Source organism: Pelmatolapia mariae, linkage group LG9, assembly GCF_036321145.2.
Source record: "Pelmatolapia mariae isolate MD_Pm_ZW linkage group LG9, Pm_UMD_F_2, whole genome shotgun sequence".
NCBI lineage: Eukaryota > Metazoa > Chordata > Actinopteri > Cichliformes > Cichlidae > Pelmatolapia > Pelmatolapia mariae.
This window is the reverse complement of record NC_086235.1, coordinates 37,927,114-37,950,630: the sequence shown is the minus strand read 5'-3', so window position 1 is coordinate 37,950,630 and position 23,517 is coordinate 37,927,114. Positions and strand designations below refer to the sequence as shown.

The window sequence follows — 23,517 nt, the reverse complement described above, 5'->3', positions numbered from 1 at the left end:
CGGACCATCAAGAGCATTCATGAAAATAATCAGTAAAACTGATAAAGTGGTGCACAAACAAATGTTCTGTATAATTCCATTTGAATTGATGTCAGTAGGTCTCTTACAGCCTTAAGACTCCCATACATCCGCTGGGATAAATGATAGATGGTCACTGGAGTCAGCGTTTAAAATGATGTAACAACTGATTCATCTTTTCACTGTTTAGGATAAACAACGGATAACTACAGCTCAGAATAACAAGAAGAGACTGTAATAATTGCTACATATACTAATACATGATTAGTGAATTGAATATTTTCCACTGTTACAGTTTTTACATCCAAGTATTCGTGACCCATGATACTGAAATAGTGCTCTTTTGACTAGATGGCAACAGTTCGCAGCTTCCAGGTGTTTCGATGTCAAAGCCACAGTGTTTGATAGTGTGGGGGAATTACTAGTTAGGCTGCTCATAAAGACAAATCCATACATTTCAGTCTGTTACAGCTTCACAAATTTCCATGACACTGTTTTCATTATGGAGTTGTCTCTGAAAGACAAAGGTTTTAGGGGCTCAGCCTTACTGTGTTGTTCAGTTTCATCCACTGTGTCTACTAACAGCTCTTTGAGAATCACCTAAAGATAACTTAAAGAGTTAGGTGCTTGAATTAGCAATGGGTCAGATTTCTCTGAAAATGATTACACTAAAATCACAAAGAAGAAAAACTTTAAAAAGTCTAAAAAACTACTGACTGAGATTACTAATCGTAAAAAGTGTAAGAGTATGTATGGCTTTGTGGCTCTGGCTCAATACTTTTGCACGGTGCTGTGTGTGCTGCACTGTATTACACTAACAGTATGTGAAAAACTGTGGGGGGAGCAGTCATTATGTACTGCAAAGGTTGATTGTGTTCATCTGGACGTAGTGTGACTTCTTCAGGCTCAGCTGACTGCAAACTGACCTCCCAGCCCATTGTTCATCAGTGCTGCTGGTTCCAGTCATTGTGCAGAGGTGCTGTTTATACGGTTGGGGAAACCTGCAGTCAGCTGAGACTGAAGAAGTCACGCTATGTCCACATGAACAGGATCAACCTTTGGGGATGTCCTCGCCTGGATGGTCGAGCATGCATTTAGACATAATCATGATCGTGCTCTTTAAATGATGTGTTCCACGTGCTGTTAGAGGCCTGAGTGTGCAGCATTCAAATAAAGCTGAAAAACACAAACATGATAGTGAAACAGGGTTCCTTTATTCACACCACTTTCTACTCCAGCTATGTTAGAAGTTAACATGTGTCTATCCTCTAGCTCTATGCTGACCTCTCATTCGTCTCTCCACACTATATAAACATTTCAAGATTATAATATACGTCTAGAAATCCAGAGAGTTTTGAGGTGACCTCCACAGTTCAGGGGTTTCTGCTCAACAGTCTCACCCCGCTCTTCCAGCGTCCCACTTCCACTTTGTCTTTTTTTTTTTTCCTCCTTTGTTCAACAAAAAAACAAAACCATACTGAACAAGGCATTTGTAACCAGAGAAGAGGGCGTGGACATTTGTAAAGCGCATCGACTATACAGTTCACGCAGAACACAAGCGACAGGTCACACACAGAGCACGGTAACAGAGGAAGGAGAGTATACTGCTCGCTCACAACACTAACACATTACAGCGCCATGTGACAGAAAAGTACCATGAAAAAGAAGAAACCAATCATCTTTAAGCATTTCATAGAAACAAAAACAGATCAATTGCAAAGTCGGAGTAAACAAATCAGGAATATATACAGTGAGGTAAAAATACATTGGTCTTTCAAAGAGGTATTTTCTTTTTGATTAAGTGTCCTTTGTAACACTTTAATTACTGGATGCTTTTTACAGATCACTTTCAGCTTTTGGATGACATCTATGAAGCGGGTTATGCAGACACATGCAGTCTCGTCGTTGGAGGTCAAAAGCAAAAGTCAAACTTAGGCACCAAATAAAACATGTTAAAGCTTTCTACTACCTTTGCTGCCAAAGAGGCCACGCTGCAGCATTAAACCAGGTTGGAAAAGGTTTGTTCCAAGCAGAGGCAGAGCCCTTTAGTGACCCACACCGCCTTCCTCTGGTCTGTGAGATGATGGAGGGCACTCAGGAGAGGAGCACGTCACCCTAATGCGGTCACAGTGTATAGATGCTGCTAGCATAGGTAGGTCTCTGAACATGTGTGATCCAACGGGACTCTGTGGACAGATGCCACCGAGCCCGGCTTTGCATATTGAGAGAAAGAGACGGGCGATATCTGCACGATTGCAGACACAAGTTTTGGCTGAGATATGCAGGTTGTGCTCGGGTTGGGATGTTGACTCTGAGAGGACTGATACATTCGCAGCTGTGGGAATTTGTCAGTGCATGGTTTGAAGCTGCTGGCATAGTTCACGACACCTCCCTGTTGTGGCCATCCATCAATCTGCACAAAGCAGGAAAACAGGCCTGACGTCTACACGAAGTAAAACGTGGAAAGGCTGCATATTCTACGGTGCTTCTGCTTTAATGGGTCTGAGTCACCAAACAGCTGAGCCGTGCTGCTACTGACCGGTGGAGTGAGGTTTGAGATTGCATGGCTATACGTCACAGCGCACCTCTCCCCATTTAACTGAGAGCTACAAAGAGAGAAAGCAGAACGCGAGTCTCCAGAATGAGGTACAGCAGGTTTTCTTGCTAACAGTTTGAAACATGGTTGATGATCCAAATAACTAAACAAACACTTCTTACTTAAAAGAATGAAGGAAACAACACAGTCTCATAGCAATGTGATGCAAATTCTCTGAAGTTGAGAGTTTTAGTTTTGACCTTTCGTATCGGCTCGTGTTAAAGTCAAGTGCCCCGTTTAGACAGAAAGAGCTACAAAGTCTGAAGGCTGGAGGTGTGGTGGCCAGGACTTTAACACTGGGCATCCAACATGGATTCAGACTTTATTCCGGTTATTTTGGGGCTTTTTAACTAAATATATACTTTTGCTTTTACTGGCACTTTGGTTAGATTTAGCCAGATTGCAGGGCAGCAGTGTAAGATGGGACACGGTCCACGGTCACCTCCTCCAGCTCTTTGGTTAGTTTTAGGCAACAAATAGTTCAATAATGTTGATGAAAGACCATGGATTGGGTTAGAACAGACACTTTTGCAAAGTTAATCACAAAGCTCCATATTTAGCTAGGCTGCAATGGTGACGAGGGCCAAAGCAGCAATGACCCATTTTGCTGTCAGACTGTGTTAAAGGGAAAGGACTTACAGGTTTACTCCCAATGCTTTCCAGAAAACATCACCGTGATGAAGGCCACGGTCCAAAAAGCATTGATCACGTAACACAATTGCAGTGCTGATGGAGCTTTGACCGACAGTGCGCAATCTTTTCACGGTCAGCCAACCACAAAAAAGCTTTGATGATTCGGGTATGGGGACAAATGAACAAATCTACAGCCAGTCTCTCTACATGGTTGGACACGGACCAATGGTTGCACAACTGTAAGAACAATGACCGACTAAGAGCGCCTTCAATTTCAGAATGGTCACGGAGGTTTCATAAGTAATATGGTCACCTAAAATCAACTGGGAGATCTCATGAATTTTGTGACTGGTGTTAGGGAACAAAAAAGCCCTTTTTAGTCTCCAGAAGGAGCTGCTTATGTCTAAGAACCCTCAGATGCTAGCACCGAGGACAAAATGAATTGTATAAAACTCTCTTGGTGCAGAATTGTGTTTGTCATTAAGCAAGCCTCTGCAAACTAAATGGGTTCTGCACACCATTCAAAGTATTCCTATAAGGAGAATACTGAAGAGCATTTGACTGTACCTGTGGTTGTTTCCAAATTTTACCACTTTAAACTCATTCTTCTTCAAGCAAGCACGTACAAAACTAAAAATGAATAAAGTTTACATCCTTTCTCCGGCTTCTTCCCACTGTCCAGTGTCATGCATTTAATGGGGTTCATTGGTGAATCTGAATTGCCCACAGGTGTGTTAGCTATCTCTCCCTATGGTAGCTGGGATACGTTCCAGCACCCCTGCAACCCTGATAAGGTTAGTAAAAGGGGACAGATGGATGAATGAAAAGAAATTACAAATATTTAAAAATCCAAGTTTCATGACCAAGCACCAGGACCGCTTATGGGCATAGTGTGATCATCACAGCAGTAAGATGATCCTCCAGGTCAAGCCTAGAAATGTTATAAGGAGAAACCCAACAACTTCCCAAAGGTAGCCACTGGACATCAGAGTTAAACCATGCATTAAAATGTCCACAGTGAAAATCAAATACACAACTTTTCTTAATGTACCAGTATATTTGAAATGAAGCATCTGATGGAACGTGTCTGGTCCAATCAACATAATCTGATAAACATGCCCACTTTAGTATTGATGAAAGAATTTAGTGCCTAGATTTTCACCTTCACTGAGATCATCTTCTGCACAGCCTTAAGAGACCAGAGGAGGCACTGTCATCAAGTGCGAGCTCTTTTCCCCAATCACTGCGTCAAGCCGAATGCTTTATTGGACTCCTACTCCAGCCTCAACGTGTTAGTTCACAAAGAAATAAACAGAAAAACAAGCAGGGGTGAGTGTGAGTTGGTCTACTCGGTACAGAGCTGTTAAGCCACTGAAACCGCTGCAGTGAAGTGTGGCCGTTGTAGCTGTTGGATCAGTTAGAGAACGTGGAACAAGACAAAAAAGCCAAGACAGACTCAACAGACCGAAGTCATTCTGTTCAAGAGAGAAAAATGCTGGGTAAACATCTTTATACACTTATGTTGGGGTTGGAAAAGAGAAGGTACAAGGCTGCTGGTGACTTTAAGACAAAATGAAGATTGACCTATTGAAGGCATATCAGGAGAGCTGTTCATTGAGCTTTTGTTGTGGATGGCACACATTCCACGTGCTCCCAGTCCAACCTAAAGGCCCACCTGTGCAGAGCTTAAAGGGATGTAATCTCTTAGAAGGTTCCCAGACCTCTACCAGCAAACTTCCAACCCACACCGTGGGACGTAAACAGCTTGGAAACGTGACGCCCTAACCTCCTCGACAAGCCTGCTAGTTCAACAACTTTTCCAGACATGCAACATTTAACCAGCCTGTCACCTCGTTTTGTTTTCCTCTTTTGTTTTTACTCCAGCAGATAGTTGGAGGCTTAACATCTATGGCAGGGGCCAATCTTTCTTTTGTCTTATGTTTCTATGATGACAGAGGCAGAACTGTAAAAAGCCAGCAGCAGGTTGTGAAAATGTTGTGTAGACTTTAGAAGCTGGTGAAATGATATTTAGCTTCAGCCAACTGGAGCTTTTTGTCTTGATTTTACCTGAAAATGTTGTGTACACTGAGGATTTCAGAGCCAACTGAATCTCCACCAAAGGTCCCATAATGACGGCTTTTCAGTGATGCAGTTTTTATGCTTTGACAACAAAGAACAAGTCCCAACCTCACCTGTCCCTTCCTTAAAATAATAAACGGACCTCCGTGTTATTCCATGTTAACCGATCAGCACAGAGAAGCAGAGGACTCGCTCGGAGCGAGTTTGTGTTAGAGCAACATAGCACACAATGATTCAGGCAACAGAGGGATATTCACATCCAACGGCAGCTCTCACCTCGACCTGGAAAGCGAGCTGGCCAATTAAGCAGCAGCACAACGATACATTATAAATGGATAAAAGGAAAAGAAACAACGAAGACAGACTGATTCGCTGACAGCCGACTTACAGATAAACACCGCAGCAGTACAGAAGTGCACTTATTGCTGAACAACAAACAGACTCTGTGGTGTCTTTGTGCAAATCACGGTGTGGCAGACGTCCCAGTCAAAGTACCCAGTTCTGGACTTGTGACCTGTGTGTTTGATGTCATGGCAATTTGGCAACAGGACAAACACACCTGGAACGTCAGGTGCGATATATACATCTATATATCCTTTACATAGAATAATGACACTTACTCCATCAAAGTATTCATTATATATGTGTATAATAGATTTATCGATTTTCATTTTAAAAAACGACACACACAAAATGAAGAGCATATCCTGACTCTTATGTGTTGGTCCCTTAAGGCTTGCTAAGCTGAAATGACAAAATTGTCGGTTTGATTTTGATCATCTCATGTTTTTGTAAATGTACATTCTAGTAGAAAAAGACAAAAAAGAAAATCATAATAATAATATGCAACCTGAAAAACCTATGGCTTAGTAAATATGCATTTGCTATATTTAAATGAATGCACCTCACTGCTTTTTTGTTAAATATCCTACAGAGAAAGAATGTTCATCGTTTGATTCATGCTGCGGCGTCGTCGTCAACACAGAAACAGAACATCGGAGAATCCGAGAGTTTACATTTAGAGAGCAACATCGTTAATGCTTACGAGTCTTTATGGTTCTTTTCGAGAGAGCTTTGTCTGCAAACAGTCTACGGTGCTGGAGCTCCAGAGGATAAGCTGTATGAGAAGTTCTCGTTGAGGTGGCGAGGTGTTCCAGGGGAGGTCTGATGGTATGGCACCGGTGTGTCGGTTGGGCCGTGGGCGCAGCGGCGTACAGTGTGCGTCTCCTCTTCCTATCCTCCCTGTATCACGGGTATGCATAGGATGAGCTTGCTGCTCAGTGGGGTCTCTGCCAAGCCTCCTCTGACGCACACCACACAAAGCTGCATACGCTAAAACAACCCACGACAGCCAACGCAGGACACGGTGGCTTTGAAGCACGGCACTTTCCAGTAACGACTGGCTTGGAAGGCATGGTGGCAGCTGTTGGTTGTTGTTCTTGCCGTTTGTGGTTTAGCAGAGCACAGTATAGAAAATAGACACATTTATCTACTGTATATTGCATATGTTGCAGCATGTTTGCCAAAAATGAATGACTTCGCCACGTCCGCTTTGTTTTTTGAAAACCACACTGAATGAAACGGAGCGGTGCGGCTCGAACGACAGAAAGTATAAAGGTGATGCATAAATCAGAGAGCGGGTCAAAGAGCCGGTTAAGTCCCCAGAGCTACTGTGACACAAGAGGAGCACGCTGTGGGAGCATCTATGCACTCCGCATGGATTTCTGCTCCAGGCCGAGGAAAACGGGAATGCTCATGGCAGACACTGGTTCTGCTTCTGGTGGCAGCACCCACTCACCTCCACAGAGCTGCCCACAGCAGCCATGCGTCATTACAGCTGCTGTGTTGTTCAGAAAGCCACAGTTTGTCTTTTGAACTCTACTCAGGGCACTCGCTGTGAAAATGCTCACATTACTTATAGTAACAATGATACTCCTGTGATTAAAGTAAATATTACAGTTGTGCACGTGCTTTATGCAGTTCTCTGCTGACAAATATTCACATCGTTCTGATATTTTACATTAATTAAAATGTTAATTGTGACATACTGCTAATAGCAGTGAAATATTCCCTGGTGGAACATGGAGCCTTGTTCTGTAGTTCTCACTTGTTTTTCATTGGAACTTTAAAATCTTTTTAAATGAGAGCCAACAGTCTGACCTGCTGAGCAACATGGCGGCTGGATATGACGCATGGCCCCGGCTCCAATGCAGCGTCTACATAGAGAAATCTGTACGAGCTACAAATGGAAGCCAAGCAAGGCCAGAGTGTTCCTATCAATGCTGTCCTCACTGTGATCCCAAACCTGCTGCAAACCAAACGCATGTGGCCCGTGTTCAAAGGTACATTCAAATATACATTCAAAAATGTACAGTGCTGTGCAAAAGTCTCCACTACACTGTTTAGGTTTGACTTTTAAAGTGTAGCAGCTCTCTGAAGGTCACTGTGGGCTTTTTTATCCACTGTGACCATTTTCAAAGGAATCTGTTTGTTTGTTTGTTTGTTTGTTTGTTTGTTTGGCCACTAAACACCGACGTGAATCCTTCATGCATTAAAACCTAACTCAAAGGATGAACCGGCGCTGTCTCTGTGCACAACAGGCACCTTAACAACGATCATTTAAACCAAGGTTACGTCGTTTCTTTAGGCACTTGGTTTTTATAAAACACTCTGAATTTGTTCCTAGACTCTATCGAACATACCAAAGAGGCATGAAACTGTATTTCTGCACTATGAAGGTGATTAGTGTGTGGTGTCCTTAACAATGTGAGGAAACCAGCAGAGGACAAAGCACACACTGGCAGGGTTACAATCTACAGCAGACGATTATTATTGGAGTCATTTCTTTAAGAAAAACTCCAGCAAAGACCTGACGAGATCCTCTGGCTCTCCCGCTGCTACATCTATGGTTGGCTAGTGGTCAGAAATGGTGTCAGTGGATGGGCGGAGTCAAAGATCCATTCTTACATAAACCGAGACAAAGCTGAGCGATGCCAAACTACACAAGGAGGGAGCTGAAGAATCAGTGGCAGCAGGTCTGATGGAAATGTGAAGGTTTTGGTTCAAAACGTCATCACTGTGTAGGGAAAGAGCACAACACTGACCATCCATCTGTTTGGGCCTCAGCCACAGCTGTTAGTCTTCATTCTGATTGGCCAAATATTAACTTCCTGCCTTTAAGCCTATTAGAATTAGAATTTCAGTGTTTGTATGTCACAACAAAGCGCTGCACACGTTTCTCGTGTTCTAAGGGAAACAGAGAGGAATGGGCTTGGCTCAAAACTTTTGCACAGCACTGTAGGCTGGGTGTGTGAGCGAACATGTTAACAGAACAAGCTGTTCCACAGAAAAGTCCTATTTTTAAATGGATTCTTGAACTGAAGCGTCAGAGCACAATGTTGATGTACAGATGTGGTGCTGAAACAAAGCGCTGTGACTCAGAGGCGTCCAGGTGACTTCCAGCTGTCGCTCTGGTCTCACAGAGCCTGCCGAGCTCGGGGCTGTATGTGTGTCTGTTTGTGTAGAAGACGAGCGATGGAGGCACGGATACACTTCATATGATGAAAGAAAAAAGGAAGAACAATGAGTGAAGGCTTCTTCCTGTTCAGCCATCCTTCATCTGATCCATCCAATCAGCCGTTCGTATGTGTGTGTTAGCCCACACACACACACACATTCTCAGTTTCAGTACTGATTAGTCAGTCCATGAATGAAATGAGGTGACAACAGAGGAAACGTATCACTTCCCTTCAGAACAAACAGGAGGGGCAATCAGTGAATCATAAAGATAATAATGCTATGGATGAAAGTCATATATGTGTGTGTGTGTGTGTGTGTGTGTGTGTGGTAGTTGTTTCTACATCTTGATCCCCTCCTGTTGGCTGAGCTGAGACAGCGTTTTCTTGATTCGCAGAGCAGTGAGTCGTGCAGCTCCGTTGGCGTACCAGCACTCCCTCATGATCTTTGCCATCACCCGTAAGGCCTGCAGGAGGAAGAGCACACAATCAGCCTCATCGACTCAACGCACACATCAGTGTGCAGTCTGCATACTTGCTGCACGCGCCATGTTCAAACCAATGATGCTTTTTGTTCTTCTATAGTGGATTGCACTTCACTGTCACCTTCATGTCCCAAAGGTATTCGTTCAAATCTGCTATCCGGCCCCCAAACACATGGAGCTGGTGGGGTTGGGTTACCCCAGCTTCCCTCTGGGATTAATAAAGTTCCTCTGACTCTGACACTAGTGACTCTAAGTCGCCCACAGGTGTGAATGTAAGTGTGAATAGCTGTGTCAGTGTTAGCTATGGCGACGTGTCCCGGACACACAGCTGAAACTACTCTGTGTTTGCTCAACACTACAGCCCAGCTTTCTATGGCTGTCTGAGCCAATCTTGCTGTGAAATGTCTTTTTCTTCCCTCAGTAAATCAGAAACTTCCCAGCAGACTCTTCTAATCTGTAAGGCTTGCCTTTGCATGTACTGTGCTGTAAACAGCACCTGATATGTTCACCTCGACACACAGTCCCTCACCCATCCAACTCATTGGATTCAGGTGTTCCCATCACTTCCACGGCCACGGTGGAAGTACCTACTGATACCTCCTTCAGGGTCGTCTTCTCGTGTAACCGTGCACCACTCCCAGCTGCTCCATTCATATCAGCTCCTGATAATTAATTAATAATTATTTTCTCAGCATGTGAAGGTGCACAGTTTGCACTGTGACTCCCACACAGTCAGAAATACTGTGCAGGGAGAAATCTGCCCAATGAAAATAGTTTGTTTGAAAACATTAAGCAGCTTCAGCGTACTTCTATACGGACTCTTGATTGTATGTGTCACAGTCTGGGTCACTGTGAACGGGAGGGAGGACGCTGACAGCCTCCTGGACAGGTGACAAACCGGGACAAGCTCACCTTTACCAAGATTTAATTTATAGCCAGAGTGTTTTCCACACAGAGTCAGAAGGAAGGTTGGGAAGATACTAATGCTGCTCTCAGACACATCCATCAGAGCATGAAGGCTTATGTGAATGGGTGAAGGAGGCATGTTGTATAAAATGCACTGAGTGCTCAGGTACAGGAGAACAGAGCTGATATAAAGATCAGTCCATAACAATAAGAAGGAGAAAACATGGCAGAGCTCTAAGGTGAAAAGCACTGACGACCAAACGGAACACAAAAGCCTACGTGAAGGTTGTCAGTCATCCAGCTCATCGTAGTCTAAGGAGCTCGGAAAGAAAAGCGTCCGGACTTGTTTCCTCGAAGACGTTTCATTCGAGAAGCTTTTTCAGTTCTAAGAGGAACTGGTTTAAAAGACGAGCGAAAGAAGCATCCGTGTCCACTGTGACCGACCATATTTGAACAGAGGTCGGGGCTTACCACACCAACTGTCTGCCATCTATAATCCAGTTCTGAGATCCTTCCCAGACGCCTTAACACCCACTCACATCCTGGGCCATCTGACCTCAGGAAATCACATGATAGGGTGGGGCTAGGTCTCACGGCGGTTCACCCAAAACTAGGGGTGGGTACCGGTATCCGGTGCCATGATGGCACCGGTTCTGACATAAACGGTAGTAACCAGACTGAAAAGCAGCGCACATTTCGGTGCTTTATTTCGGTGCTTTTTTTTCTGAGATGTCATACACTTTGGATTCTAGCCAATCATTTTACCTTTCCAAGGATAGTAGGCGGGCCCAGGTACGTACGTTCTTTTAGAGCAGAGCTACAGATTAAAAATGCCCAAGGCGAAGCGGTCAAAAGTCTGGCTGTACTTCACAGCAAAAGATGCAAACTCAGCAGCCTGCAACAAGTGCTTTAAGGTGATACTGTGCAAAGGAGGTAACACCTCGAATCTGATGAAACGCCTGGCGACGCATAGCGGGGGGTTTTTTTAAGCCGAAATGCACCGTATTTGATAGCTTGCTGCAAGAGCTCACACCGAGCACATCTACTGCGGGTGTGGTGCCTGTTATCGGACCCGGAGTTAGCAACATCCCCCAAAAACTCGAAGAGTAGAGTCCTGGCCCCTAGCCCTGCCAGTGTAGCAGAAATGATGAGGATGATGATGGCAGCAGCAGCTGTTCTTCTCTGCGTGAGTAGCTTAATGTTGTTCGTGTGTAATTTACGTTGAGTAGTCTAACCACATTATTAAATTAACGCATGTAAGGTGAACTAGCAAACACCGTCGTAGTTACATGCGGCTGTCTTCTTGTTTGATGGCAGATACTCCCTTCACCCTGGCCAAAAAGGCTAAAATGACCAAAGAAAAAGTGGAAAACAGCTAAACATGAGAGGTTTTTGGACAAAGTTCGTGTTTTTTTCTATTCTTTAAGCACCGGTTCGAGCACCGTTTAAGCACCGGCACCGTTTCAAAAGTACCGGTTTGGCACCAGTGTCGGATAAAACCTAAACGATACCCATCCCTACCCAAAACCCTGGCTGATTGTGACCTACACCTGTTTTCACACCTTGTCTCGTGTGATTAGGTAGAGGATCAATAGGGAGCCCACGACCCTCTTGGGGGGGACACTCCCATAGGGCTTAAATCTGGGAACTGAAGAAGCTTCTCGGATGAAATGTCTTCAAGAAACTTAAAGAAGTCCAGACGAGCTCCTTAGACAACACCAAGGCTGGTCTCATGTTTGCCAAAAACAACCTGATGATCCCTCAGTATTTTGGGAACATATTCTACCAAGAACTGAGAGAAAGTTTAACTTTTTGGAAGCTTTGCACACTATTACATGTTCAAAATAACAGCATTTCATAAAAAGATCATCATAGCAACAGTCAAACATGTGATGGTCAAGGTAGAGTCAATGATTCACAACCTGGAAGAGTTTCTGTACCTGACAGAACCGTGAACTTTCTGTTCATACAGGGCCAGGTAGGATAGCTTTGTTCTCAGTTCAAAACTGCACTCTGTATTTACTTTAATTATCTTTGTGTAACGTTAAAATATTAAACATGTATCTTTGACAAATAAGCAAAACACAAGAATACTTTTTTACAGTACTGTAGTTGCATGAAGGTACTCTTGGTAAAGTCATCGTCGTACTGGATGATGACAACATTCACATCTATGTGGATGGTAACACTGGATGCACTGGATCCACTGAGCTTGGTGTGGATAAGTGAGTGGGTGATAACTATCAGTGAGTGAGACTCGTCCTACCTCACAGCTCTGCCAGCGATTGGGGATGTTGGGCCGAAGCTTCTGCTCACAAACCACCCTTCTCATCTCCTCCACTGATGGATCTGACTGGACCAGGTCATAGTAGGGCAGCTGGTAGTCCTCATGAATGCCTGACAGAGAAACAGCACACTGAAAACTCAGGTACTAGCTTGTAAATACTGCAAAAACTAGCTCTAGTCAGTTCATTGCTGCCACCTAATGAACTTTATTTGACCCTCACCTCCCATGGAGCAGCGACTGGCAATCTCCCAGAAGACGAGGCCCATGGCGTAGATGTCAGCTCGTTTGAAAGACTCAAAATGCTTCATGTTTATGGAGTCGTCCAGAACCTCTGGAGCCATATACCTGAGGACAGATACGACGGGCTGGTGAACAACGCTTGGTCCAAAAACAAAACCAAATACAGTCCCCACTGAGACTGTGCACTGTTACCCACAGTGATTACCCACAGTGCTTTGAGTGGCCACAAGATGGCAGTAATGTACTAGAATGACACAAACAGCAGCTTCATGACACCAGTGCTGGAGATCAAGGAGAGATACTGGTTTTATAAGTACACACACACACACACGAACAGAAAAATTGAAAGCTGAAAGGAAAAGGACTACCACTACTTTGACCTTTCACTCTACACCTGTAAAACGTTAGTAACGCAAGAAGATGATGGTTGCAAAGGTTACCTTTTGGTCCCTACTCTGTGGTTTGGAGCGATGTCGATGGTGTCGGTGGCAGAGTCGTGCCGCACAGCCAGACCCAGGTCAGCGATGCAGCACGTCCCGTTTTTCTTCACCAGGATGTTCTTCGACTTCAGGTCTCTGTGGGCAATAGCTGGCTTTCCTGCACACCCAGAGGTACAATCAGCACACGCCCACAACTAACCAAGAGACACACCTACGGTTAAATGAACTTACAATAAATACTTGTTTCATCTTTTCCTCCCTAACTTGATAAATGTATTTTATTGCATGTATTATATTTTGTGAAGTACATGTAACGCAGCTTCTGACAAATGTGAGTACGGGGCCTTTTATGAATATGCTATGAAGTGCTTTCAGTTCAAACCTATTGTTCTGCTGCAGCCAATCACATTTCAGCTTGTCCTCCTCATTTGACTAGTATCAAACGTGGACTATAATTAAAATCCCTTTAGGCTCCTTATTCAGGAGGCCTGACCACAGTGGGCATCACTGCATATCCAATGCAGAATGCTGTCCTCTCAGTATCACCCTGTTCCATAATTACAAAAACACAAACAACACTGAGATATGTTTAATTACTCAGGCCTGGGACCTTTAAGGACCTTTAAGGACAGAGCTGAACCCACTGCCCTTTGCAGAACTGCCTTGATATACTTCAGGGGACATGAGAGGAACAGAAACTGGGCCTTCCAATAGGACAGTGACCCAGTTTTCATTACACACATCAGTGTACTTTGCTCAGATCTCACAGCAGTGCTGCGTCACCATACACATCTGTCGGGACAGTATTGGACAACAAAGGGTGATTTCTCACCAATAAGCACTGGCTTTGTGTGCGACGGCTCAGACTGATGTCTGTACTCCAGCATGCCTGCCTCTATCTGTACACTCATACAAGCTGACAGACTGCATGTTCACTCAGGCTGATTTAAACATACGTGGTCCCGACCTCAGTCGCCTCATGTGAGCTACTGAACGTGGTTTTTGTCACGCCTCCTCTGAGCATGTCTCCAGGCTGCCGATCAGCAAAGCTGGCACGCTCGCTCGTTTATTTGTCGGTGTTTGTGTTTACTATCCAAACATTTAGACACTAATTCACCTTGGATACATACAGGTGTGAGGTTCTCACCTTGCGTGCCAACAATCTCCATGTGAAGGTGGGCGAGGCCGCTGGCTGTTGACAGAGACAGTTTGATCATGCCCTCCACTGTGACCGTGTAGCGGTTCAGGTAGTCGAACAGGGATCCGTGTTCATGGTAGTCCGACACCAGCCACAGCTGAGTCCATGTTCCATTGTCTACACGCCGAGCACAGAAACATGGATCATTATCACACTCCTCTAAGGCAGTACTGACACAGTGGCTGAAGTTTCACTTTTAACCAGCAGGTGATTGAAGTGTGTAATACGCACAACACCTTAACCTTTGTGTCACTTTGACTCAGTGATGAGGTGCAGGGTGGAAAGAAAATGATTCAAATCTGGGTTTCTCATCACATCCATCTACAGTAATCACAGACCTTCAGCTTTCTACATGCCAACATCTGCGTTCACTCTCAAGTTAGAGCTCACTGCAGAGTGGGCAGCTGTGGGCAGCTGTGGACTGCACAGGCTGATGAGTGATAACGTTGGGGATCAGCATTGGTCAACAATCAATCAGTGATTGTTGATCATTGCTGACAACTAAAGACCAGTGCTACCTTTCCCCACTGATGGATTAAACCAGTGTTACCATTATTATGAAATTCATAATCAATATTAAAGGTTCATGCACACCAGTGAAACCTGCCCGTCTGCATTCACTGGAATGAACGTGTGTAGAGAACGTTACACTAACTGTTCATCAAACCTGAATACGCCTCCTTAACTTCCACGACAGAGACGCGCAGGCATTTAGCAAGTTACTAAAACTGTAGGTCTGAGGGACATATGAAGAAACAATGAAAACAATGATAATAATAACAGAAGTAAAGAAATAAATCAACAGCAAGAAAATTCAAATTCAGCTGAATTATTTCAATTACATTTCAATTACATTAGTGATTATTTATTTATTTATTTATTTTTTTCTTTTACATTAGTGATTATTAACGTCTGGCGCAGCGTGTCTTTGTCCTTCCTGTAACCGCTCACCCCAACCGCTCTCAGCAGATGGCCCCGCCCCTCCCTGAGCCTGGAGGTTTCTTCCTGTTAAAAGGGAGTTTTTCCTTCCTGTCACCAAAGCGCTTGCTCATAGCAGTGCTGTTTTCTTTGTATTGTTGTCGGGTCTTTACCTTACAAGGTTGTTATTGCACTGCCTGCCCACTCAGCAGGGTGACGACAATAAGCCTTCCACAGCTCAGGGGTAACGGTGCACTTTCTGACAAATGCCACTCGCTCTGATATTCAATAATGATAATAACAATGTATACTTTATTAGTCCTGTAGGAAATCAATCCTCTGCATTTAAGCCATCCACTCAGTGAGGCAGTGGGCAGCCACCAATCCAGCACCCGGGGAGCAGCGTGTAGGGACGGTGCCTTGCTCAGGGGCACCAAAAGTACAAACACCAATTTTGGACCTAAGTGTACTGTATATGCATACCACCGCCTTAAGGTATCACTTACAGAATCGTGTTTCCTGTTGTGCACCAGGTCGATGGTGTGTTTGATGTTGGATTTTATACATTTTCTAATAGGTTTGTCTGGCTGTTACCTGGGCCAGGTCGAGCTGGTTAACTAAAGGTAAATGGACACATGAATGAATAAACACACACAAATAAATACATTTGTGTGTGTGGCAGACAAACAGTGTGGTAAACTCTGCGTCCTCCTGACTCTGAACTATGACCCCGTGCTGTGTACCATTCACAGTGAATGCTGCTCTCCTCACTCGCTGCCTGCTGCTTTCTCACCTTTGTTGTCAGCAGCAATGAAGCCCAGGATATTCTCATGTCTCAGCATCACAGTCTGGTAGATCTCAGCCTCACGGAACCAGGAGCGCTCCTCTCGGGAAGAGAAAATCTTGACAGCCACCTCCTCGCCGCGCCATTTACCGCGCCACACCTCACCAAAACGCCCCTTCCCAATGCTTTCCTGGAGGATGATAGTTCTGGCAATTGTTCTTTGGACCAGCAGTGGGAGACCTGAAAGGAAGTGGACAGATATATGAGTGATGGTCCCGCCGACCCGGAAAAACAACTAGACACAACAGTTTCATGTAAGCAGAGACGACTCGTATGTCTGCTACCACACAGTGACAGCAGCTACGAATCGACGAGCCACACACATCCCAGAACTGAAGTCTGCTTCCCCATTTGGACATTCACCTCATGACTGGTGTCAGTAATCAGTGTTAGCATAGAGTTTAATTTGGTCAAATCCAGGTGACTTGATTAGGTGATTATGTTTTTGCTTTGCCCCTGATGAATCATAAACTTAGAGCCTTAAATGAAGAGAGACTTCCTGATCCACCAATCCTCCTGCCCGTGCTGGGACCACGCAGCCTGCCTGGGAAAGTCTGTGGTACTCGAGGGTTCTAGGGTTCTGTGGGGTGGTAGAACACTGGACCAGCTCGTCATCCTCTCAGTGACATCAGAGGGTGTGTGGGAGTTTGCCGACCGTCCTGTGTGTGTTTTGTGGATGGATGGGTGGGATGTACTAGCTGTGCATGCTCTCTGATCACAGACAGGAAGCAATGAAGAACAGGTATGCACAAACCGTCCTGTGACAGAACGCTGCTCTAATCCAACTGTATGGACTTTTAATGGCAGCAGACCTAAAGACTGAAAGTCATCAAGCTACGATCCAAGAACAATTCTAAAAATGTGAAAATCGTCTCACTGCTTTGGAAAACTGCTCATGAGACACAGGAAAAAAAGTGGGATTGAAATTCCAGCGTGATTTCAACAGGCTGCTTACACACACAGCCAGCATAGTGATTACAACAGGCCACGCAGTGCAGACTCACACAGAACACGCTTGGCAGCATGTTGGAGGTGCCGATATCATTCATGGCTACCATGCAGGAGAGCTTTGAATACACATTTTTATAGGACGGGATCAGTGCATATAAAAATCCAGTATCCAGTCGACCTGATCGACCAAACAGAAGAGAATCCTGTTTGAAACAGCGTGATGGTGCTGTGGTCACAGCTATCACCTCACAGCTGGCTGCATCCAGTCTGTGAGTGTGCACACCCACTGTGACACACTGCCTACCTGTAAGTCATCATTCTGGCCCTATGACAGCTGGAAGAAGCGGGATTCATGCGTGCGTTTGCACAGGAATTTCGTTTTGGTGATACCACCTATTCAGTCGTGCTTGTGTGCATAAATGCAAAGCATGTCAGGAATGATGCAGCGTGTAGATGAGATGCTGACGTGTTGAAGTGGGCCAGAACAGGAACTTTCCCAGGGGACACATAAGGAACTGGGACTGCTGTGAAGGTTCCAGCATCAAGCTCCAGTCTGATAGTTTGATGTTATGAATAAATAAGGAAAATTTGAAACATTTTAGGACTAATCAACATTTCCCAAAGCAGTTGTGACCAAAGTGTGATGTTTTTCACCTCCTGATGCACAATAAAATAATTACAGTCACCTTTTCTTGCATTCACTTCAAATGTCTGACATGCTTCCCTTTCCTCCAGCTGATCCGAGCATGCACGCACTTCCAACCTCCAACTCTTTCACTGTACCACGTGCAAAGACGAGTAACTGGGTCGTCCTGCACACATCACCAGCCACCTTACAGTGGTAAAAGCATTAAAGGAAAGAAACAATGTCCACTTTGGCCCGACGGCCCTCATTTACTAACATGTCACTTCTTTCCTGTGCAAAAAACAAACATGAAATGCCAACTTGCTGTCAGATTTATGAAACATGCACATCAGCCTATTTTGGTCAACAACTGTGCATATGTTAGCAAATCTGACTTTTTGAATTTTGAGCAGGTAAACGACGACAGGGCCACGTTCAGCACTGTGAAGCATCTCCTCTGCTGTCATTAAAAAGCCTGGAAGCATCGAGGAACTGAGCAGATGTTGTCCTGTCCCTGTTACATGTACGCTTCTAGCTGCTCAGTCCGAGACCTCTCTGTCATAGTTTTGTTTCAGTCAGTCAAATGTCTGTTTGGCCCCTGGACTCTTCTACTATGAATCCATGCTGTTGTTTTACCTTTATATACCTTTGAAATGTCTAAATCCTCCTTCAGCTGATCACTGCACAAATATGCACAAATTAGACCCTGAGATGTAGAGTTTTACCTGATCCAGAGCCTGAAGTGGTCATGTCATAGATTAGGTCCTTCAGTGTTGTTCCCACAGTGATGAAAGGGTGGTCCATGGAGGGGTCTTCCTCATTAGGCACCCGATGGTGGTGGTGGTGGTGGGCCCCGGCTCCCCCGGCGCCCAGGCCTCTGTGGCTGTGGCAAACATAGAACGCCAAAACCAGCAGCAAGCAGAGCACACATACAGGGCCAGCAATGACAGCAGCGAGGGCCACCGGCCCCAGAGGAGAAGGGGTCGCTGTGGGGCCTGCAAGACACAAAGAGTGTTGGTCAGAATACCTACTGACCCAAAGCCTGGACCTGTGCTGGTCTGACTGCAGCCTGGAAGCATAAAGGTTAATGTGACGACTAGCCTTAAGTCCTTGTTCTTGTTCTGTGGATATCAGAGTTCACGACACAGGTTTACGTGGATTCAGGACCTCAGTCATGCAGTGCTGGAGAAACCCATTCCCACTGGATCAGGCTTTCCAGTTTGAACCTGGTGTGTATTTAGGCAGGTAGCTATGTGTTAGGTTTGTGTACTCAATCACCTTCACTGACCGTGGTTATACCTTCTCTTCACTAGCAGTGCCCATACTGACATGTCATCATGATGGCGGTAAAAACCATCACAACCGTACACTTCACAGCAGCTTCACCAGCAGATGTGACTGTGAGATTTTTTTTCTCCCACACCCTGCGAACGCATCATTAATTACCCCTATCTATCTAACGATCTACCCGGTGCACCGTGCCAAGCGTGCGTGTTCATCTGCTACCAGACAACAGCAGAGTTTTAGACCAGCGAGGGAATGAGAGTCACTGCTGTTTGGATTTAGCGAGGAGGATGAACGAAATCATCATTAGAAAAACATGAATTCTCAACTCTAACACAAAAGTACAATAAAGTAGAACTAAAGTACTATGAAATACTATGTTCAGCCATCAGTTTGTTCAAGCTTAGCTGGGTAATGCATCAGCACGATGATCTGAAACCCATCAGAGAGTCCACCTCGGACTACATCACTACAATACTTATTTTTGGGAGAGTCCAGACTTAGATCCAATGAACTCAACAGGCCAGTCGTGTTCTAAAGTCCTCCAACGAGGCTGATGTAAAACAATTTTGAAAAGACGAGCGGGCCAAAATCGACGAGCGCCTCATTCCCAGTTATCACAAACACATGAGTGCAGTTCTTGATGCCAACAATGGCACAAGCAGTTATTTGGTTTAGGGGATAATTACTTTTTCACGTGATAGTTTTGGGTAGCTCGTTTCCACCTTAATAAATGGAATCATCATTTAATGAAAACTGCATTTTATATTTACTTGGGTTGTGTGTTTTTATTTATTTAAAAAAAACATGCAAACAGTTTTTCAAAACTGTATGTCAGTGCAGTCACCCTCAGCTCCCTCTTCACCACATTAGACCAGTACAGCACCAGTCCATTAAGTGCCCACTCCACTCATGAAAAAGCTCCAAGACCCTTCTCTCTCCATTTTGTTTGTTTTAACGATTGAGAAGCTTTTAAACCTACAGTAGCGTAGTAGCTGTACTTTATAATTAAAGGAAGGCATGAAGAGGCAATATGGTTGGTCTTCTCTTACCAGTGGGGGTCACCGGCTCTTTGTTGCAGTAGTCTGTGGTACAGCACAGTGGGTAAATGCCACTGTCATCTTTGGTAGATGGGGCACAGATGAAGGGTCGGTCTCGTGGGATCAAGTCACGATCGTGCACACACTGGCGCTGCTCAATGGTCATCCGGCTGCCTGACTTTTGGATGGCTACAAAGCAGATACCGTCCGTCGTGCAGCTGGAGTTGGTACTGCAGCGGTCACAGTAACACTGAAGGCCTGGAAGAGGGAAAAGGGGGAAGGATTAATTCACTTCAACTTTATTTATACAGCACCAAATCACAACAACATTCGCCTCAAGGTGCTTTATATTGTAAGGTAGACCCTACAATAATACATACAGAGAAAAACCCAACAATCATATGTTTGGCAACAGTGGGAAGGAGAAACTCCCTTTTAACAGGAAGAAACGTCCGGCAGAACCAGGCTCACATCTATGGGCAGTTAACCTAAGCCCACTATCTGCATGTGTTTGGACCACGAGACGTAACCGGAGTACCCGAAGAGAACGCACGCAGACAGAGAGAGAACACGCCACATAAGGATCAGTCCATTTACATTTATTCATCAAAGACACAAACGCACCACAACAATAGCCCGATAGTGTCATCACATGATATTAAACAGGAGCTGCCAACTCAGCTCTTGAGTGGGCAATCACAATGGAGCAGTTCATTTTCATCTATAGGTTCAGGCTGCGCTTCATGGTTTGGCCACCAGATGTCACCAAAGAGAACTGTGTCGATAAGCTGTGAGTAATGAACCTTTTTCAGTAGAGCTTCAGAAAGCTTCACTGGGCCGTGACTAAGAAGCATTCATTAAATAAGTATCTCATTCAGGTCTTTTACACTCAGCTTTATGTTACACTACTCATCAGAGCTAACCAATATTAATACCAGTGTTGGAACATGATGTATGCATGGCTGAGGATGATCATTTGTTGGTATTATGGCCCAACTGGGTATCAGCAGGCTGACAAATGCTGATACCACAATACCTGCAATGAGTAACTCGTGATACATGATCAGGAAAATCGGAAACAGCACATAAGAAACAGCAATGCCATCAATGGTCACGAATGCTGACACTGCATAACTCACTCTAAAACTTCCATATTGGCCAATTTATGATGGAGAACTTCCTCCACGTCTACAGAAGTGATGATATGTCAGTGTGGGCACTTCTACACAAACCAACATTTCTAAGGAATGGGAGTTATGGGAACCAGCAGTGATTTGACGCAGAGAACTACAAACTCCTCTGGGATGTGATGATGAACACACACACACACACACACACACACACACACACACACACACACACACACACACACACACACACACACACACACACACCTCCAGTTTTGATGATATCTGCTGTTGGTTTTACTGTAACTGACAGCTCATTGAATGAAGGGTTAATTAAGTGCAAGACTGAGGACGACATAAACGTTGTAACTAGATTTCCATATCGACACACTGACAGAGCACTCTGTAGCCTAGCAACATGGCAGAATAACAAATATGAATGGTCAAAAAAGCAGGTTTTAATCAGCGGCTGGTTTCAAGGGAAAAACGAGTGTGGGAGATCATCACGGCAAGCAAGGTGTGGATTCCTTGGTTGGGTGGATTGTAGTTTCCTGTGGAACCACTGAGGCATGTCATTTAAGTCGAGCAGAATCTTCACCAGCAGCTCCCACAGACAAAAGCCTTTTCCACACACACACCACAGACACGTGCTATAACACTGACACAGCCACTCATGAACAGGTTTTTCTACACGAAGCATCTTACACAGCACGTCTCGCTCAGTTAAGCACCTGTTCCTAGAATGAAGTGCTGTCCACACCCCACTAAACACATCAGGACCAACTCAGGCTTCACCACCTCTGCCAAGGACACCTTCACCCAGCTCCTGAGCCGCAGCCAGAAACGCTGGTTTCATTTTACATGCTTACGTAATGTGGTACATCGCACACAGACACAAACTACTTCACAAAAACTACAAAATGATTATTGTACAGTCAGTGACAGCTGCCTTCTTCACCAGGAGCGATCGATGTGTTGGTCCCCTCACACAGCTTTTCTTGGTGTTTCCAAATATTCCCTTCTTCCTTCCTGATTCTTCCCACTATGACAATATTCCCAGTCCCAGATGCACTGAAACATTTGTTTTGTTGTTGTTTTGGTTTAAAACACCATCTTCATATTAAACTAATAAGGACTTACCAGTACCAACACATACATTGTTTAGTGGTTGTTCTTTGAGCAGTACAAGATGCTGAAGCCGCAGGTCAAAGCATTTTTAATCACCTCTGCACACACCAGCACAACAGCAACAACAACAACAACAGCAGCAACAACAAGCAATGTACTTAATGTAAGGAAGGCTGCTAAACGATCCCTCGAGCTCGAGCTAGTAACAGCAGTGCTGTGGAACACTATGAAGAAACCAGTTCACACTGTGTGTGTGTCTGTCTGTGCGTGCGTCTATGTCTGTCTGTCTGTGCGTGCGTCTGTCTGTCTGTCTGTCTCTGTGTGCGTGTGTGTTATCCTTATGCAGCTCAGAAGCATATGGCTGGTTGTGTTAAAGCAACACAATCCATCCTTAGGTAAGTGCTCTGAATAATTAAGCAGCTGAGTGAGGAGTGTTACAGACACACACATGAGCAGATGATACAAACGGGATGAAAGGCAGAGTGTGCGTACGTGTGTGTGTGTGTGTAGATGAACATTTACTGAAGTGGTTGTTATAAATGTTCCAACAGCGTGCATCATTCATACTGTAACACACCACGATATGGAAAACTAATAAAGTCACACAAGAAGTGATTACTGAGGTATTTTTAGTCACTGGTATTATTCATTCATTGATGAAGTGTAGTTTTTCCACACACCACTGCTTTTGCTTTATTTGTGGTGAAAACAAACTTTAAAACCCGCTAAAGAGATTTCTTTATGTCCTTTCATGTAAAACCTCACATTTCTAGACTATGACTGTTTCTCTTATTGCCTCACTGTATCTCAAACAAAGCCTTGATTTTTGACCCGATATGAACCCGCTCATACAAACAGACCAATAGGAATGTGGCCTCCCAACAACACAAACAACACAAAGCACAGAGGTTCACTTTAATCTGTGTCTGCATCAGCATGCCACGCTTTCTGTTTCCACTCTGGTTTCTAAGCGGAAGTCTCCAAGTATGTGGCGCAGCAACATTTCCGTTGTTTTGTCTAGACATGTGAGACACACCTGAGTAACAGCGCTCAGAGTGTGTGTCTGCAGGGACAGACGAGCTGCGTGAGTCACTCTGCTGTCAGCTGGCTTTTATTTACAGCCACATCTCTGCTCTCATGTGTGTGTGTGTGTGTCTGTGCGTGTCTGTCTGTGTGTGTGCGGTAAATCCAACTACACTGAAG

General features: G+C 44.7%; 1 protein-coding gene across 1 annotated transcript in view; it reads right to left on the bottom strand.

Annotated features, from left to right (window-relative positions):
- Positions 1-1,210: 1,210 nt before the first annotated feature.
- Positions 1,211-23,517, bottom strand: part of tgfbr1b (transforming growth factor, beta receptor 1 b) — a 40,155-nt gene continuing 17,848 nt past the window's right edge. The window contains exons 2-9 of the mRNA XM_063484539.1: positions 20,072-20,317; positions 18,461-18,730; positions 16,109-16,339; positions 14,347-14,514; positions 13,200-13,356; positions 12,740-12,864; positions 12,499-12,629; positions 1,211-9,308 (exon numbers count right to left, since the gene is read on the bottom strand). Coding sequence (XP_063340609.1) covers positions 9,183-9,308; positions 12,499-12,629; positions 12,740-12,864; positions 13,200-13,356; positions 14,347-14,514; positions 16,109-16,339; positions 18,461-18,730; positions 20,072-20,317 — 1,454 coding nt within the window. The 3' untranslated portion in view covers positions 1,211-9,182. The remainder of the gene's footprint in view (positions 9,309-12,498; positions 12,630-12,739; positions 12,865-13,199; positions 13,357-14,346; positions 14,515-16,108; positions 16,340-18,460; positions 18,731-20,071; positions 20,318-23,517) is intronic.